This window comes from Rhipicephalus microplus, chromosome X (genome assembly GCF_043290135.1).
Source record: "Rhipicephalus microplus isolate Deutch F79 chromosome X, USDA_Rmic, whole genome shotgun sequence".
Taxonomy (NCBI): domain Eukaryota; kingdom Metazoa; phylum Arthropoda; class Arachnida; order Ixodida; family Ixodidae; genus Rhipicephalus; species Rhipicephalus microplus.
The window spans coordinates 97,888,721-97,909,395 of NC_134710.1; the positions used below are offsets into that span (position 1 = coordinate 97,888,721).

General features: G+C 42.5%; 1 protein-coding gene across 1 annotated transcript in view; it reads right to left on the reverse strand.

Annotated features, from left to right (window-relative positions):
* Window positions 1–20,675, reverse strand: part of LOC142775673 (synaptogenesis protein syg-2-like) — a 575,499-nt gene that overhangs the window by 33,080 nt on the left and 521,744 nt on the right. The window contains exon 8 of the mRNA XM_075877314.1: window positions 453–788. Within this exon, the coding sequence (XP_075733429.1) occupies window positions 453–788 (336 nt within the window). The remainder of the gene's footprint in view (window positions 1–452; window positions 789–20,675) is intronic.

Below are 20,675 nucleotides of genomic sequence, written 5' to 3' on the forward strand. Positions count from 1 at the left end.
ATAATTTTGCTGGGCGCACGTTCGCCCAATAGTTTCATATTTACTGGCTGCGACTGATTTATTCACTGTCACAACCTCATGATAATAATGACTGCTGATCTACAGGCTCCCTAGACATGTTTCTTCTCAAAAACGCTTTAGTAAATTCCATATAAACTTTTATATAAATAGGCATGATTTTTAGAAAAGGTGAACTGCAGACAGCTACAAAGTGCAGTCGAATAAACTGTTGTGATTTATTCAAACTTTACCAAGATGCACCTTTATCGTTGGCCGCACGTTATCCGTGGTGTAGGAAGCATCCACCTTCAAACGATCTCTTTGCTAGGCTGCATTGGGTCTCCCGATAAACCGGAGCCAAGATTCTTGAAACATTGGGAGAGGAGATTTGCTGCTGCTTCATTTACTTAGCTCTTCTGATGGCAGAAATATCACCGCTCAGAATGGCTCACCTGTGTCAAGAAGCGCTTCGGCAGAGGTCAGCGTGCTAGCGTAGAGCTTGACGGCGTTGCTGTGGCCCAAGCTGTTGACTCCGTAGAGGACAATGAAGTACTCCGTGCGCGGCTGCAGGTTGCGAACGCTGAACACGGGCTGACTGCTGCTCACGTTGAGCACCTGTGACGGCTGCTGACTGCTGTACAGTTCCAGCACGTACGTCGTGTTCAGGCCAGCAGCAGTTCCACGGGGCGCATTCTCAGGGACTCCACTGTGACCCGTCACGCAAGTCACTCCCAGCGACGTCTCGGTCAGGTTGCAGATCTGGCAATTGTGTAGTGGCTCCGGGGGCTCTGCGGGCATCGCACCATGTTACACGATACACACTTCAAGGGTGTTTCAGGAAGAGCTATGAATTTCCTGCTTAATTTACAAATTTAAAGTTCGAGTTGTGTATTTCGTTTTTCTGTGGACTGTGCTCGCTGCATTTTGAACTGTTTTAGCTGTTGATGTTGAAAAACGTACGCCTTCCAGTGTCGGGCTTCTTATGGGCACTTAGGCACATAATCACAGATCTGCTGCGTGGTTGCAGCGTGCATGTTAGTTATCACCAAGCATGGCTGGTAGTAAAACCACCAGTAAAGAACCACCTCGACATAGAGAAAATACAAATCAGCTGAATTCGTTGCGACACATATTTAACAGTCCGACATTTGACAGCGACAGGTGATAGAACGCGTGCTATGAGCTTGTGTGTGTGTGTTTGTGTGTGTGTGTGTGTGTGTGTGTGTGTGTGTGTGCGTGTGTGTGTGTGCGTGTGTGTGTGTGCTCTTCACTTTCTTGTGTTTATATTATAGAAGGCGGCCTTGGTGCAACGAATGTTGTGCCAGCCTCTTCTTTGCTATATAATATACATAGCAGAGACATGCATAAACATTCCGCAATCTCATGGCTATAAAAGAATTCATTGTGTAACAATAAAAAAGGTGAGTGATGTATACAAAATACAGGTTCGTTATCATATACATGTTAACATGATAGACAAAGTGAGAGACGAAAGTTTATTTTTGTTGTCGTTGACTGAAGAAAGGCTAAACCAGGGTTCTAGCCCTATTCGAGCCCCCCTTTCACAGGCGGTGGCGAGACCTTGAGTGTAGGCGGTGGCTTCGGACAGCCATGACTGCCCAGAGTTCGTCACTTGGGCACGCGCTGAGCAGCACAGACTCCCACTGTTCGGGCATTGTTATCTTGGAATCAGGGTCGGTTCTGTCTTTAATGGCGTGTGTCGCCGACGGACATGCCTGAATATTGTTTTCGAAGGTGGAGCGAGCCGCCCCGCAAGCATTACGTTGTAGTGTATAAAGGTCTGGGTAGATGCTACTATAGCGTAGGTGTGGGGAATGTTCTTTTATGTGTAATAATTGTTATGTTTTCGACTGATGCTTATTCAGCGGCTATCCTGAATATGGGTTTATCAGCCTTGCCCTATGGTGGAGGAGGAGGAGGAAGCAACAAAAAGGGAGAAGCCAGGGAGGTTAACCAGAAAGACATCCGGTTGGCTACCCTACACTGGGGAATTAGGGAAGGGGACAAGAAAGACGAGAAAGAGGGAAGAGAGGGAAAAAAGGGTGGGGTAGAGACTGACAGTAATTTCACTGCAGCTTGTAGAACTCTACCGCATGTCAGAGGCGTTCACACAAGCCTATCTTTCTCAGGAAACACAGCAGGGCTTTCACTGCCTTGTGGGCTGTCGAGGCATGTGGACGTTGCTGTAATAGCACCTGCACAGAAAGAGGCCGATCATCCAGTCGCCGCATTGCGTTGGCAAGTACTTGTCTATCTGAGGCAAATCGAGGACAATGGCACAGCAGGTGTTCGATATTTTCGTCGGTGCCGCAAACATCGCACGCCGCACTGTCAGTAATTCCGATTAACGTGGTATAAGCTTTCGTGAAAGCAACTCCCAGCTAAAGGCGATAGAGAAGCGAATGGGAAACAACCTTCAACTGCTCAAGCTTGTGTGTGGGTGTAAAAATGCTTGTTTTCATCCGCGGCGGGGCAGCAATCTGTAGTTGAAAGACATGCGAAAAGCATGTGACGTATATACAATCCCAAAACATATGCACACAACAATAGATACGATCGCATATCGTACATAAATATGCCAACACATAGCGTGTAAAAAGGACATTTATATACATAACTTAAACTCACGTGCTGCCTTCAGCGCGAATAGCTCAGCAAGCTAACGCACTCAGTTCCCGTACGCGAGCACAACTAAGTGGCGCAGGTTCGAGTCCCGTCAAGTTTAATTTTTTTTTCAACGTTTTTATTGTACAGCTATCTTTTCTAATGCCTTAGGTTCTAAAACAAAATAAAAGCAATATTGCGTTCAAGTACGTATGTGGGACTGTGTTTTTTGCACAACAGTTATTAGTATTTTTATTTTCATTATTAATTTTTTTATTTATTTCATAATATAACAAAATTAAGGACTAAGGGGAACAATGGGTCTGCTTGATTGTGAAGGGACTCGAGAAGTGAGAAAACTCAAACCAAAAAATTTATTTGAGAAAAAACTGAGCACTTCACAGCCGGACCAGTTTCTTCAAGGGTAGGCCCTAGGTATGCGCGAGACTTGCTATATGACTCATCTCAAGCTGTGGCAGTTGAGGGAAGGCAATATCACCGAGAAGCAGTTCCAAAATATATTTTGGTTGGTGTTTTTTGATTCCTCCAAAATAAGGGCTGCACAATTGTGATCGAGCCAAACCAAGAATTGCGGGCACGAAGTCATCAGACAGAAAATGAATAATGTTGATTGTTTGAAAAATTGCCCTTAATAAAAGGAAGAGTTACGGAGTGCTACGTAGCTTAACTCACAGTGGGAATTTTATATATACATATAGATAGTTTAAAATGGACAGTGTTGCACACACGTACAGACATTGGTTAAATTTCTTTGCAGCGCAGTTGTAGCATCTATGTAGAACTGAAGCATCAAGAGAAGCTCCTGCGTCCTCACTTTATTGCGCTTTACATAGCTTATATGCGTCCATGCAGCCATGATATGATATATTTTAAAGCATTTGTTTAGCCTATAATCTTCTTATTCATTAAAGCTGGCCCATAAGTTGTGTCTTATGTAGCACTACAATTGAAACGTAATCTGCATGGTGGTCTGAAACAATGCTTTTAAAAATCTCAAAACGACCCAGCTCTATACACGACCATCCGTGCATCAGTGATAAGCACCATTATGTGTTTGTACATATCAGTTGTGCTCTCATACTTAATTATTTTTCTGACTACTCCCTCTGCCCCTACCTTGTTTCTGTCGTGAAGCTGTGGCAAGTTGTGTATAGCTGCATTTATATTGTAGGAGCACATACTATCAATAAAAAATTATTTTTAGGCTACATGCAATTAGTTTTCATAGATTTTCATTTCTTTTGTCGGTGCTCAGGAGAGCTAAGCTCATGGTCGATATTTTAAAATGACATTTCTCTTTGCCAATGTTAATGAGAACAGTTTCATTATTATTGACAAGTTCATTCACATTGAATTTAGTTCTCATTATTATTGTTTCTACCAAAAAACGAGCCCTTGAAGTTATGCTTTTTTTGCTTGATTTGTTTTCGTGTGACAGCATGCAAGTAAAATGACAGTTATTGTCATTCCTTGTGAATGACACATTTTCCGTGTGACAGACTTTAGCACCTGGTCATCTGCAGAAGTTGTATTCATTCTGGAAAAGGGCGAACAGCGGTGACTGACAACACAGACTAGCCTGCGTTATTCTTTTGTACTATATGTGTCACTGTGCATTCATTTATAACTTTATAGAGCTCGGATTTCCTGCTTAAAATGTGACAACAACTGTAGAGTTTCCACATTCTTGCAACAATCCACATGCCTTTCATACACTATTGCACATTTTCGTAAGCACCTTACAAAATCTGTATATTTCCGTAAGACCTTACATTCTGCATTTTCCTTATGAAAGCTTCTGTACACTCCATACACTTTCCTTATCCTTCCATATCTTCCATCATGAACTCTCCGTATGCTCCATAAGTTTCCTTATCTTTTCTTATCCTTCCATATACTCCATAAAAACCTTTCCATATATGCCATACATTTTCCTTATCTTTCCGTATACTCCATAAAAAGCGTTCCGTATACGCCATACAATTTCCTTATCCTTCCTTATACTCCATAAAAAGATTTCCGTAAATGCCATACAACTTCCGTATATTTCCATAAACTCCATATTTTTTCCGTATGTAGCATAAGGAAATGTTACGGAGTCCATATATTTTCCGTAAGATTTCATACGGAACGTTTCAGTAGGGCCGGGGCTCTCTTGCGATGGAGTTGGCCACCACAGGAAATTAGAGTGATACGCCATTAATCCCTGCATCTAGCTGTATTCCACTTAGTAGCTCTATCGCTTGATGACAAATCGAGCGCCGGGCGCGACGCTATTGCGCACGACCATGCCTCGCGTAGCAGCGACATCAGCTGATTGCGCCGGCCGGCTTGCTTCGATTTGCTTCAGAGCAAAGAAATGTCATACCTTGAAAGATTGCGTACTGCACTATGTCAAAATGTTACTGCTTTGTAGCCATCCTATGATTCATTGAGAATTGATAACTCTGATATCACAACTGTAGAGCTTTGCGTCGGCGACACGCACCGAACGTGAAACCGCACTACGTCTGTCGTAGAAGCAGTAGGAGGCTGTCGTCTGCTAGAACAAAAACAAAACAAAGACCTGCGAAAATACTCATAAGTTGTAACTTGTTTTTTTGAATAACCGTTTATCACTTTTAAAGTTATTTTGCCAGATAACATACATTTTTTCAGTTTATAGCAGCGACAGATGTTTTTTTTATTTTTCTCACACAGATATCCAAGTCAAATCCATTCACAGCTGAAGCCACATGTTGTTTGTCTTCTTTGTTTTCGTGGGCATGCCGTTTCGGTGCGTCTATGTGTTCGCGCTGCTACACACGAGAGCCCGAAATGTTAAATTTACGCAAGGAAGCGCCGTTCCTCGTTCGTGTGATGTGCAAAGATTGCGCCCTATTCCCGCGGTTGTTCGAGTGCGGATCAAGTGCGAGTCGTCCAAGGAATTGGCGGGTTGGGCGGGCGCTCGAAGGACTCCGAGGTGACGGCTGACGCCTGTGGTCGCTTCCCTCAGGACAGTGTGAAAGAAACTAAAGGTAAGGGGGACACTTTTTTATGTAGACCAAGTATGCCACTCACTGCAAGTGTGTGTTGCTGCACTCGAACGAGGCGTCGTGAAACGGCAACCTTACGCGCCTTTACGAGTGCGGTTGCCGATTCGCTTTGACAACGCTAACGCCAGCAGAGCCATGGCGCATCGGCGCGGCCTTACTGGAGCTAATTCGAGACAACTGCGGCAACATGCATGTGTATGGTGATCGATTTTTTCATATGTGCAATGTAGAGAGGAAGAAGCACACGGCGCTTGCTACGTTGTTGATTAAACGAAGCCTGCAGTGCCATTTGATGCAAAGCAGCATTTTGTTTGCGTTCGCGGGCGATACAATTTGTAACTTGGCTTGATTCACCTAGCCAACCGCCTAAGTGGGTTGATTAGCATACGTTCACGGTAGAGCGTTATTATGCCCCTAAACAGTGGCGTGTGCTTGTTGAAAGATATAATGTGTGTGCCTAGTGTAGAGAGAGAGAGAGGTGTTCGTGCAATCTGCATGTGTACCTGCAAGACGCCTTTGCTTGTAACTAATAATGTACCGGCCAGCACCTACATTGTACGCCTGACTTTGAAGAAAACTTGCATGCACAATGTGAGATTTTGTAATCTGCCAGAGTTGCTTTTTATAAAATACTACACTGCCAGCATGTTCAAAATATGTTTCGCTGCTGTGTGGCAGGGGTGCGGTTATCACGCTGTTGTGTAGTTGCTGATGCAAGCACTTATAGTTTTGATGCGTCAATATTTCTCATCTAACTCATCAGGTGTTTAGCTGTTTCAACACAAACAAGGCAAAGAGAGAAGGAAGACGGGTGTTGACAGGACCCGTGCCGACTTTTGTTTGCAGGAGAATACCCATGTTGGTGTATTTATTGTGACAGCCTTTCTGTGTTGCTTTTTTGCCCAATTTATGCAACAACACAGTTGTCAGCAATATGAGAGAGAACACTGAAATTAGCTTTTAAAGATCATGGTGACTAAATGCCTAGTAACTCACAGCACAAAGTAACAACAAAAGACATCAGTATGATCAATGTGGATGAGTACAGTCTTGCATCTAAAAAATATATTGTGCAAAATGTTGCCTAAGTAAGAAACCTTTCTATGTTTGCAAATAGTGTGACGTCACTTTGAGCACCGTGCCAGCCATTCCCTCTGTGCAAGGGCTAGTTGGCAAGGAAGTTGTTGGTGACGTTCCTGATAGACCACTGATATGTATGCGATTCTAAACCTGTAGCCTAATATATACATAATCTTTTGTGCAGTTACATCGCTGCATCTGACACCTACAACTTATTTGCATATTTACATTGCTCCCTTAGGACCTAACACACAAACTTGTTGTTGGCATTGTCACTTCATGAATATCGAGCGGTAAAGGTACTGAGTATATGTGAAAGAAGAATCTCTGCTTATTACATGAAGAAATATGAGGCCTTCAATAAAACGAGTTATACCTTTATTGAGCTTGCGTACTCGTCGGGGCGATTCACACATGCAGCTTCAGCAAATGGTATCTTCCAGCCCGGTGACCTTGCAATTTTTTTCTGCACACAGCGCAAACACCAAGATGTACCCACTCGCAGATGGTCACGTCAAGTGCATATTTACCTTGACTAAAATGTCGAATCAAGTTTTTTCATCAACCGGTCCCTGCCATGAGTGCTAGTCTTCGCAAACAAGACACATTGTTATTGACACTGCACACACCACACTCAGTATTGTCAGTTGAACCGATATCCTCAATACCTTTCAATGCACACTACATGCCGCAATCAACAGTGCACATTTTTGAAGACTATGCCGCTGTTGCTCGCACAGGCCACCACGTGTGTTCACTTCTTCAAGATAAACAGACAGCGTGGCAAATATTTTACCACACAATTTACCACACAGCTGGATGTTTGCTGACACATACTACAGCTAATGTCGACATTGTAACGTGAAGTGTAAGCTTTGAAAAATTAAAACTTGCCCCAAACACCGCACGACTGTACCGGGCTGAGCCACCAGCGGGAGTGTTTTTCCAGCCACACCTTTTACACGTGCCAGTGACATCATGCTGTGACGTACCTCGGTAGGGGCCTATCGCTGCATACTTTATGTGAATGAGGGTCCTGTTAGTGAAAGCAGGCATTGTTGATTTCGTAACTTGTTCATGCCCAACTGGACCTTCATTTGCACAAGTTGTCTGACTCATATTCAGGTGAACTTTTGTGTATTAAATTATACAGTTGGCAGTCTGTGCTTGCCCCATACTGTTGTTACTGGTGTTTCTTGTTGTTACTTTGCACTGCTCATTACTACTCACCTACACAAACTAGCCTATCTTGCCGCTGTTTTGGACAAGATGCAGCAGGCAAGTGCGATAGTGTTCATAACTCTAAATTCTCGAGCAAAATTTATCGTTTCATATTCAGTTAGTTGCATTCATATCAGTACATTATAAGAAATCATTGATTAAACATGAATCCGTGTTCCTTTACATAATGCTCACAACTTTTATATCAAATTGAATGGTGTTTATAAAAAACATGGGTTTTAGCTAAACTCCATGCTCTTTTCTCGAAGAGCTGACAAAACGCTATTGCATGCTTACTTGCCATGAATTGGACTGTGTTCTAAATACATTGCAATTCTTCACCGGACTGCCAGTACATTTCACATTGGGGGAACATTTAATAAACATGGATTGATTAATTAAGCACGGAAAGAAAGAAGCGGCAGGCCGGGATCCTTGATATTGGCATCCGTTTTGCTACCCAGCGCATTATCATGCAAACTTCCTATAGAGTGGTTATGCGTCTTGCATCTGTGTCTGTAAACCAAGAACTTTGGGTAGAACTATATTTATCTTACAAATGGTTGCAGGACTGTGGAGGCTGTAGGGCTGCTTAGGAATGGTGGAATCCCTGGACATGTGTTCAACCTTGCTGCATCAGCTCCTTGGTGTTCTCACGGCATCTTTACAGATGTGTTGGGTGAGTAAAGCAAGCAGGTTTCAACACAAGGAAAAGTATAATATGGCAGCACCTCTTGTGCGTGCCTTACATCCCAAGTGTATCAAATATTTATCTTGCCTTATGGCCTGTAATTTTTAAAGAGACACTTCTTTTTGCTTTATATTTGAGTCTTGATGCTTCGACAGCAATGTATTTGTGTTTGACAGCAAGTGTTCTTGAACAAATAACTGATCTCAATAATGACAAAACACCCTTCATACTTGGTCCTTAGCATAAGCTAGCACTTATCTGTAGCAGATTCAATTATTCATTTTTTGCTGGGATGATAATGGGCAAGTAGCAAAGGCAAGTTCAGATTGGAGTGGTCGGTGACGTCTGTTTAGGCTCTGCCATATTGCTTTGCAACCAGAGTTACTTGTGGCCACATATACAATGAAGCCACATGACGTGCATTCTAAATGAGACTACCATATCACATTTCACTGCATCTTAGTATGTGCCAAACAAATGCAGATATCATTAGCTAGCCCTCACTATAAAGGGATCCTAAACCAACACAAGGTTGAAATTTAGTCGTGGTGTTGAAGCTGTGTAGGACTCTACAATGGATACATAGCCGTGATAATTTGTCTATATGTTGTCGCAATAGTAATGTTACACACATTGTACGATACAAAAGAGTTCCTCGCTTATTTCGCTTTTTTTTCGCTATGCTTCTTTCTTGTCTCTTCTTGCCATGTGCTCCTCCTCACTGTACAAGGAGCAAGAGCAGTGCGCATACAAACACGTATTTAAAAAAAATGTTGTAAGGTGAGCACTGAGAAGCTGAACACTTCCAAAAGGCTCAAAGAGGTAAAGGTATTGTTTCTAGCTACTTTTTGGGCACCCATAGCTAGTTGTGCTGCTGCAGTTAAAAAAAAGGTAAATGTTAAAAATTAATTGGAGATGGTTTGGCACCCATAATTGCAGTTACATACAGAACTAGGTTTCAATGCGTAAGCAAAATCTGTTTACTCTAAATCAATCCTAATGATATCTGAAATTCAGGAAATATTCACAGAAAAGCTCAGGAAAAGGCTAAGTGGTTGCCCCTTGAATGTGAAGGAGATACCCTTCTTCTAAAAGGTCAATAGACAGTCTAGTAGTCTCGATATTACATGCACTATAAAATATTCTGGTGTGGTGCTTTTCATGCATGTTATAATGAGGGGGGTTTTTAATAGAACTGTTGTCACTTTGCCCTGCATTGCTGAAATTGTTCACATAGTTATAATACATGAATCACTTTATGCCTTTTGATTTTATGCAAATGGTTTGCTTACCCAATCGGTTTAACTTGATTTGGATAAAATCATAAATGCTCTAAAATTTTTTTACTATACAGCAGGTTTATTTTTAAAATACGCGACCATTGATGTGAATGCAGTTGGTGGCGTGCTTGATTAATCCTTCACTATCACCACTCTAACTACACCTGCTACAGTGCATAGTGTGACAAAAGTAATGGTACTTAACATTACTGGCAGCATACACTTTTATGTCTCAAAATAGGTTAAAAAGCCTGGTAAAAATGTGTGTACGTTTTTTTTCGCTCCAACTAAATATTCTGGTCTACTCAAAGTAGCTTCCACTCTTTTAAGTTCCTCAAACATTTAGGTGTTCAAAAGAAGTATCAATGCCATATACTTTCTTTGTCAGCCTACTCACAACTCTAATAATGAGAATTACCCGACAACATTACCCAGTAAAATAAAGGGATGTTATAAAAAGTGATGTCAATTCAATTGTCAAAAAACATTGCCAAGTTACGTTTTTGTTCACTTTTCTTTTCACAATTTTGTTAAAGTTACTTTTGATAACATCCCCTATAGTTTGTTTGGCATCATTTTCTGCTAGTTCTCATTATAATGTGTTCAACAAAGACAACAAACCCTTAAATTTATAGTTCTTTCCTTTACTCATGAATCTGAAACAGTGAATCTCGGTTCTCTTAGCGGTGTGTGACTTGTTTTTTTTTTCTGATCAGTTGTGCATGTGTTCAAGTACATGCATTTAGGTGGGAGGGCGAACTATTGCCTCCTCCTGTGACTAGCAGATTTTCTGAGAACGGACAGATGCATAATGCTGCTAAAGAAGTATAGGGATATTGGAAGTAATCGTAACGTAATTGAAATCGTAATGTAATTGCCAGTAGGCAAAAAAAGGTGTCCCACACTCGCCATAATGGTTACAGGCAGCGCTGACTGACTCTTCCATGTATAAATGCACATATATACCGTACAAAATGGAAGAGGGATAGCCGCCATGGTAGCTCAGTTGATAGAGCATCAGACATGTTATTCGAAGTTCGCAGGCTCGGTCCCTGTACAGGGCAGGTTATCTTTTTCTTCCTGCCCCGCCACGGTGGTCTAGTGGCTAAGGTACTCGGCTGCTGACCCGCAGGTCGCGGGTTCGAATCCCGGCTGTGGCGGCTGCATTTCCGATGGAGGCGGAAATGTTGTAGGCCCGTGTACTCAGATTTGGGTGCACGTTAAAGAACCCCAGGTGGTCAAAATTTCCGGAGCCCTCCACTACGGCGTCTCTCATAATCATATGGTGGTTTTGGAACGTTAAACCCCACTAATCAATCAATATCTTTTTTTTCCTTCTACTTTTCTTTCTTCACAATTACAACACTTCTATTCTTTCTGAAGATTTTCTGGTGTAAAAAAGGTAGTTTATAATCTGAAGAGGCAAACAGAATGTGCCAGTGTACGAGTTAGCTCTTGTAGTGGTTACAAGTAAGATATGTTTTGAAGAATAAATCATTCTGCCACTTGCCTAAAGAATGGCCACAGGACATGGCGCTGGATGCACTTTGTTATTTTTGAATCAAGCTATCTTGTATTCTATTTTTATAAATTACATGGGATACACAAGACGGTATCACACACTTTAACGCCACAAAGATTATGCAGTGAACAATGTTATAAATGCGAAATTGCATAAGGATAAGGTGAAAACTGCACCCTCAACGAGAATGTACAGAAAGCACAGGGTGCAGGCGTCATTCCTTCTGCCCGTGCTTTTCAAATGCGAGCTGTTTTCACCTCGTTCTGACCAACTAACTAGATTGAGATGTGTTGTTATAGTGCAAGAGGATGCTCCACGGGAAACTAGGTTTGTCTCAAAGTCTGTGTGTGTCTTTCAACCTATATGGTGCCCGGTTGAAGAGTTCATGCAGACCAGATCGTGTAAAACAGGACCGTGTAAAATGGACCGTGTAAATAAAATAAAATGGACCATGTAAATAAACAGGATCGTGTAAAATGTCGTTTTCGTGTGCAACTGTAGTTGTGGTTGTGCTGAATGACCTTTCTTTATATACACTACATAACAAACTTGCTTCTTTAAAGTCGAGTGCATCTTCGGATCGATTGTAAATGTTTGCATATGCGAGGCCTTAAGTTTTATAAGAAATTCCTCAGTGTGCCACGAGGAAATGTGTGTTCAGCGAAAGTTTGTGTATCATTATAAACAACTCTTAAAGCCTCGTCTAAAACTTTATGCAGGTTGACCTTGAGCAGAAAACGAGGAGCGGCAGCAGCCCCCAGAAAAGAGCAAGCACCCTCCAAGCTCCCGAAGCTCTCTTCGACAGGAACAGCAAGGTCACTGTGTGGCATTGAAAACGATTGCAAGGAGTGCCTTATCAGTACACTGTGCTGCTCTTTCATCGCAGAAGACGAAGTTGACCACTCCAGAGGAACTTCACGCTGTGTATTGTGAGTGCTTCAGTGGTTTTGTTTTTGTCCAGCCAGCAGTTAAGAAATCATGTGTCAGATTCAGCCAGGATGGCTAGAGGGAGTCGGGCAGGCATGTTTGGACATTTGTCTAGCCAAGTAGTGCCAATTTTTGCACTGGTCCTGTTGGAGTTACTGCCACAATCACACAAGCTCCGTCACCTCTCTAAATGTACAGATGTGTCGGGGAAGATTAGCTGCATTAGGTTTTTCTATAACTGATAGCTGCCAACATTCTTCATTATACAGGAGTTTTGTTCCACACTTATGGGTGTAAAGCCCTCTACAGAAAAAATGCAACACGTCTACTTCCAGAAGACTCCAAGGCCCTACTTGTAGGTTTTTTCGGCTTGTATCATAAGCACCTTGTTTGGGGTACATGAACATTTCATAAACATGTACAGCGAAAATTTTGGGTGGCTGGTCGTTTTGTCGTTATCTTGTTCTTCTCAGTATTCTTAAGCATGTTGTGCATTACGTTGTCAATCTGGTTCATGTGCATAGAAGACATTACGAAGTTTCAGGCTACAGTATAAAAAGCCTGGAAGCAAGCTATCAATAATTTTTTAACAGAGTTGCTTAATCTGATACATGATACATCACTAAACTTTCGTGCGTATTCATCAATGTAAGCTCGTCTTAGTGTTATCCAAAATGTAGATGTGAGTCGACAGATGGAAACATCTAGTGGGGTAATCAGGGTGAACAGTAGAAGTGCTTCAGACAGGCTGGCCGATGTTGCGATAGGAGGACCTATTTTTTAGAAGTCACCTTGTCATCCTTGGCGTGTTAGTTTAAATGGGGTCAGTAATGACATCATCTTTTGCTATAGGCGTGTGTGCCTGTTGGAAATGTTTGTCTAAAAAAAAAACCTATAACGCAGAAAAGTGCAGCTCTTGCTTTTTTTCAAGTTAGGTTTCGCTGATACAAAGTGTTCTCCTGTCGGAGGTTGGGGGTAAGGGAAACAAAAAAAAGATAAATGATAGAAAAGAAGAAAAAAGAAGAAATAAAAGGGGAATGCAAAGTAAAAGTACTGCTACACTGCTCCTACTTGGCATCCCCCTTTTCTTCTTTTTTTCTCTTGTTTTCTTTTTTCCCCTTTTTCGTTACATTTGCATTGTCCCACCTAGTGCATGAATCAATGACACATGGCTTTGCTATAGCAAAGATGCCTATGTGGTGTTGGATTGAACAGTGCATTGTACTTCATTTAGTTAATTACACACTGATCAGTCTTGCAATAAGTGCTTCCTGTCTATCACCACACATGTTCAATTGAAAAGTTTGTGCTTGGCTCTTAGTATGCTGGTATATAGCTTGTGTTTTGGACTACTCAAAATGAATGTTATTTTGCTGCGGTTTATGGTAATGAATTTATCCAACATGAAAATATCTTGCCTTGTGAATTTTGTCGGACCTGCCTTTTTTTTCTTTCCTATGCAGGCATTGTATGTGAGGGAGGCAGTAACAGAGAGGTGATAGCTTGAGCTTCGGAAGAATAAATGCTGGCAGTGAGGCAATTACGCATCAAACTTCCTAGCCATTTTGCCTACCGTCCTAAATGTGTTTTGAAAAAAGAATATTGTGCTCGTTTACTGTATTTTTCAGAAAACAGCAAAATGCTAAAGTATATCGCAGAAAACAAAATATTAGGCCACGTTGGTGCCTTCTAGACTTCCCAGGATGTCGTCTGGGTGTTGTTTGTAAAAAGTAAAGTGTTTCAAAAATACTGCCTCTTCTACACCAAATTCGGTCTTGGTATTAAGTAAAGGTGCTTGTGTGTAGTGCATGAAGCTCAGTAATATTGGTGCAATTTTTTCGCCACATCAAAAGCAAGGAATCAGTTCTCTTTATATGGCAAGTTATATGATTACACTTTGTCTTAAAGTAGAAATGAATTTTCGAAGTTTTCTTATGATGACTGTTTTCTGCATTTGATGTACGACAGCTTCCGTTCCGAAGTTCCCCATGGCCCTCAATAGGAGACTTCAAATATCATTTTCCTCATTTAAACAAAAATTGTAATGATAACACTTGCCATGTAACAAGAGCTGTTTATTTGCTTTCAACTTACATATAAAAGTAATTTTCAATTAGACAAACACACAGCTCAAATTGCATCCCAATGTGGACAAATATAGTGATATTTGTAATCTGGACCTAACATTTTTTTTCGTAAAATATAACTTCTGTGCAGTGAGTATTTGTGGCTCAAATATTCATACAAAATGCAGCATTGCCATACAAGAAATACAAACAATAAACAGTTTGGCTGAATTCTTCAAAGCCTATGTAGCAGAAAAATTGCACTAATGTTACTTGACTTCAAATACTTTAAGAAGCATCTTTACTTAGTATGTAGATCAAATTCGATATGGCAAGAAAAAGCGGTACTTTGAAATTTTTCTCACAAATAACACCCGCACGACATTCTGCATAATTCTGAAGGTACCCACGTGACCACTACTCTTTTCTCTTCAAAACATTTCTGCAAATAACTATTTTCAGAAAAGTAAATTACCCTCATTTTTTAAACTATACATCTGTGATGGTCGCCAGGCAGTATGGTTTGTATGTTTGGTGTAGAATAGCCCAGTGCAAAAAACAACAAATGGATGAGCATCCTTTGACGCTCGGGCAATTTCGAAAGCATTTGTTTGTTAGCAGCAATTCTGTTAAGCCCTTGTCTTTATGCTTAGGCCCAGAAACAAAACACAAGTAACTAAAGTAGTCCTAAGAGTTATGTAGTCTCACTGTTCCAAGGCTTGTGGAGCCTAATTTAGTGCAAGCTTCACCAATTTTTTAAAAATTCAGATTTAACCAACAAGTTTTAGAGGCACAGTGCATTTTCAGCTAACTTGTTTCACACCAGTTACTTAGATAAAAAGCGGAAAGTAGAAGTAAAAATACCACTTTAAAGGCATTGTATGTAATAACAAAAAGGACTGCTTTCTTTTTTTGTGTGGTGCTTTGCCTGAACGCTGTGCTTTTTGTGGTATAGTTCATTGTCTAGTGAACATAGGCCTTAAAAACTAACATTAGCCATGTTGAGGTCGATTTCTTGGTTATAGTCATAGTAGCCATATAAATAATTATGACTTCAAACTTGATTGTTCTTTTGAAGATTTTTTTCCTTGCATAATGATATTTGAGAGTCTTAGTCAATTTTGTTATAAGAAAACGTGATGTCATAATAGGGTCACTTTTTGTAGAGTCGTTCAGTTCTACCTTACCTTTTACATTCCTAGTAGAGCAGTTATTTTCAATATCAGTATTTAAAATGGAATGAGCATGCTGTATGTAGTAAGGTGTAAGCACTTACAGATAGCACATGCACCCAACTTTTCTGTTGGCAGTTTATTTCTGTTATTTCTGTTATTTCTGTTAGCAGTTTATTTCTGACCACTTGGGGTTCTTTAACGTACACCCAAATCTGAGCACACGTGCCTACAGCATTTCTGCCTCCATCGGAAATGGAGCCGGGGTTTGATACCGCGACATGCGGGTCAGCAGCCAAATTTCTGTTACTCTTGCTCCCCTATATGTGTGCAGTTCGGTTATAGTTATCTGGCTTGCACAGATTTTTAATGGCACCTGCGTGGTCCTGCTTGCTTTCATGGTGATTTTAACCTTCATAAGTTGCAAAGGTTTAACTCTCAAAATTGTTCAAGATGCCAATTTTGTGCACAAACTGTATAGTATAAAGGCAGCAGATGTACATGCACACGCTATTAAATGAACATTGAGAGCTTTCACTTGCAGTTCCTAAAGTTTTACTGTGCAGGAAGCGTTTAAATCATAATTTCATAAGGACATATTAATCGATTATCTCTACCATTGAAAATCGTGACAACCTAGTTATTTTCACTGTGATAAGCATGCTGTTTTTTTTTTGATGTGGCAGAACTAATTTATACACTCATTCCTTCTATTATTCACATATGCATAACATGAAGGATTGTGTGCCTTAAATTTTCAGTTTCATTCTGTGTGTTATATTTCTTGTGCATGTAAACTATTGTGCTAACATGTGTCTCTGACATTAGTTGTGCCAATTATTTTCATTTCCAGGTGCCTATGAAGGACATATAAGTTCTATCTCAGTGACCTTCGAAATTTACAGTGGTGCCGGAGCCTCAAGCAGCATTTCGCCGATCTCCACAAGGCATTCATGAGATAAACACAGCGCCACACTTTCACAGTGCTATGATTATTATTTATGTTTAAACATTTCGTTCTAAAATTGCTGTTACATTGTGCCACCATCCTGTGGCTTAGGTGGAGCTCGTGAAATTGTGGTGCAGTCACCTCATTTGTGTACGATCAACACTGCAATGTCACTATTCACAGCTGGAGCATACAGACAAATAAAAAACATATTGATTGTAGCAGGGCTGATGTGTATATTAATGCTTCTCTATTGATAATAATAACTTTATAAGTTCTTTAAGTCCTGCATAGAACACTGCATTAATGTGTTGCAATGTAACCACCATTTATGATCGCTAGCATGTTAATTTAGTAGTTTTGTAATGTATTTTATTGAAAAGGTAATTTTGCTTCCGCATCACGACAATTAGTAAGATGCCGATGATTCAATCCCTCATCATGCACATTTAAGAAATATTGTGATTTGTACACAGTATTGCATGTACTCAAGATGTGGACGTCTATTCAATTTACACATTATATTGCTTTGCACTAGATTCAGACGTAACATGCACACATTTCAGTAATTTCCGCATGATACGTCTTTCCATAAGATGCGGAGTCCGCATCATACGTCTTATGCGGAGTCCGCATCATACGTCTTATGCGGAGTCCGCATCATACGTCTTCCATATTCCAATAATTCCGTATGTGATGTCTCCGCATCTTACGGAACGTTTCAGTAGGGATGCCTGGGGAACCGTACCAGTCTGCCAGGAGTCGTTGTATAGGCGTAAGAGTGCCTTCCGAGCTTCGTCTCCAAGATTACAAAGGGCACGATAGGTAATGCCGTCAGGTCCGGGTGCTGAAGAACGTCTGCACAGAGCCAGTGCTGCCTCTAGCTCATCCACAGAAAACTGGCATTCCATACGGGGATCACGTGAGGGCGGTGAGTTGTCAAATGTTCCTGTTCTTGATACTGTGAAATTGGAATCACCGGCAATTCTTCTACAGAAAGATTCTGCGACGTCAATCTCTCTGCATCGAAGGTGAAGTGCCAGAGATGCAAACGGGTGTCGCTGACCGAAGGTTGTGCTAAGACCCCGGACAGTTCGCCATATCAGTGATAGGGGCTGTCGTGGATCCAACGACTCGCAAAAAGATGTCCAACGTCACCTAGCCAGTTTATCCATGTGCCACTGCATTTTTTAATGCGTCTAGCCAGCCTCAAATCATCCATGCACTTTGTCCGTCGGTGCCTTCGTTCTGCATGACGGCGTACTGCGCGAAGTTTCTCAAGCTCGATGTCGAAATCGGTGCGCTTGTGACTAGTCAAATGTGTATGCGTGGTATTCTGCAGGACATCCTTTATCGAGTCCTCTAGGGTATATGATGAGCCGTCGGTACAGCAGTCTTCCATTAACATTTTGAATTTCGGCCAATCGGTGCACTTGAGGCCTTTTGAGGACTTGGAGCTGGTGAAACCTTCTATACACAGGTAAGTTGGTATATGGTCGCTGCCCCGCGTTTCCAGATCCGAAAACCAGTGCACTTTCCTGGTAAGTGAGCGAGAAACCAATGTAAGGTCCAGGCAGCTGCTATAGGCTGATCCGCGTAAATATGTAGGGCTTCCATCGTTACAAACGCAGAGTTCGTACTCCGAGGCTAAGGACACGAATTTTCTTCCTCTAGAGTTGTCCCTGGAGCTTCCCCATAGGAAATGGTGGGCATTGAAGTCGCCAGTGATCACCCATGGCCTTGGAGTCGATGTCAGAATACCGCGTAAGCGCTCGCAAGTCAAGGCGGCTTGATGGAGATAAGTAAGCTTTGATAATCGTGAAAGCAACCTTATCCTTCTTCACAGTAAGGCACACATACTGACTCCCTTCATCAAGTGAGACTCTGTGGTGAACGTAAGTGAGGTCATGGCGCATGAATACAATAACTTTGCTGCAGACTCTTTTAGTGGAGGACATAAAGCACTCATATCCTGACAGCTTGATTGAAGCACACAGGTTGGGTTCACAAATCACGATAATGGGGAAGCTGTTCACAAATACAAACTGTCTAAAGTCAGACATGCGTGACTTCAGTCCTCTGGCGTTCCACTGAAAGACAGATGCATTCTTGACTTCCGCTCGAAACGACGGTGCCTCGCTGGCCATGGTTTTACATTAGAGCTGCAAGCACCGGACTCAGGGTGTCCAGCACATGCAGTGCAGTCTGCACAGCCGAAGTCTTCATATTACTCAGTAGGACACGCATGGTACTCATCAGTGATTGCAGCAAGCTTATCACTTGATCTTCATTCATGGCATCACTAGTTTAAGGGGTCGTCGAGGGCGGTGGGATTTGATGCAGCTCCGAAGTAGGTTGACTTCGTGGAAAAGAGGGCCACTGTTCGGAAGGTGCGACGGCTGTCCCTTTCTTCTGTTTGGCCCTATCCGTCTTCAGAGAGCTCGGTGCTTGTGGGTCAGCCTCTTTGATAGAGGATGACATTTCTCTACCGGTAGAGCCGTTTTTCCGTGATGGTCTTCGCCCACGACGCCGTCGTCAGCGTAGTGTAGCGACAGCTTCCTTGTGCGTTGAATTGTCCCGCACCATACGCCTGAGTACCGCGTGCTCGTTTCGCACCCGCGGGCAATCTTTGGATGAGGCCTAATGAGCGCCGTGGCAGTTTGGACATCGTAGCATGGTGGCACTGCAGGTGTCTTTTGAGTGAGACTCAGCGCACCGCGGACACACAACTTTGTTCTCACAGACACCTTTTACGTGTCCCATCTTGAAGCACTTGTAGCATTGTAGTGGCTTCGGTATGTAAGGACGCACTGAGTGGCGAACATGGCCAACTTTGACATACGAGGGAAGGCTGTCTCCCTCGAACACAAGCCTCAAGCAGCGTGAGTTGCCGAGTCTGGTAATGTGCGTGATGCGCGTGCCTTCAGTCGCTTACTTTATTAGTATTGGCAGGTCATTAGCTGAGATGGAAAGATCCACATCATAAATAACGCCTGCAGTGCCATTACAACCTGTAGCGCCCATTGGCCGAACTTTCACGTTGCCGATTTCTGTTATGTGCCGAAGGCTTTGCAGTGCGCTACGGTGCATAACGTCTGCAGCAAGGACATTCTTTCGTGCATTGATCCTCACGTCTTTGATCTCATTCGGCGTGGTTTCCTCGAGAAGCACAGAAAGAACTTGCCTGTTCAGGAGTCGCAAGTTAGATGCAGGGTCTTCGGGCATAAACAGCATGGTGTGCGGCCACCGCTGTGGTGCAGTCTTAACAGTGGAAACACTTGCCGACGATGCCGTCCGCAGCAGTCTTCGTTTTGTAGATCGATTCATGACGACCATGAAGTCATCATCCGATGACTCAAAGCCGTCCGAGTACAAATCGGTTGCCTCACTGTCGGTGTCGCTCGACGCGTTGTTACGCTTCCTGGACGACGAAGTCCGGCGCGACGGTTGCACGTCTGGAACATTCTCAGGTGTGTCCTGAAGCATCACCGCAAAGGAGGGAGCGGCAGCTCCCAGGATTTCCAGGAAAACAAATTGAAAATACTGAGACACGGGCACAAGCGTTCTGTGAGAGAATCACTTCGTCGTCGTTTCTCCTTGCCATATGGTAAAGCGCAGGTATGTGTGCGTTTAGTATATGCTTCAATGACAAGTGATGTACCCGGTGAATGATTTTTCGGCAGCTTCGTTACCATACAAGGACTGAGTGGTCCGGAGCCTAAAATAAGTGAACTTTGTGGTGATGACATAGTATGTGCTTGCTGGTATGTGGTTTGCTCGTGGTGGGATGAGGCCTCTCGTGAAGTTGCGGATGAGTGTCTTGCTGTCACTAACGGTGCAACAGGTGGTAGTCAACGCGAAGGCTTAAGCAACGGCAGCTTTTGCATCTTCTTCGGGTAGTGTGCTGCATAAGAAGCTGGTGGTAGCAGTAACATGATCCTACTGCGTGATGACAGTCAGTGCCGAGGTCGATTGTCGCGCGCACTTTGCTTCCTCGACGTAAGCGCATGTGGGGCCCGCTTGTAACAGAAGGTCGTCGCGCAACAAGAACTCTCAAATCAGTGGGTGGCACGTGCACAACATATG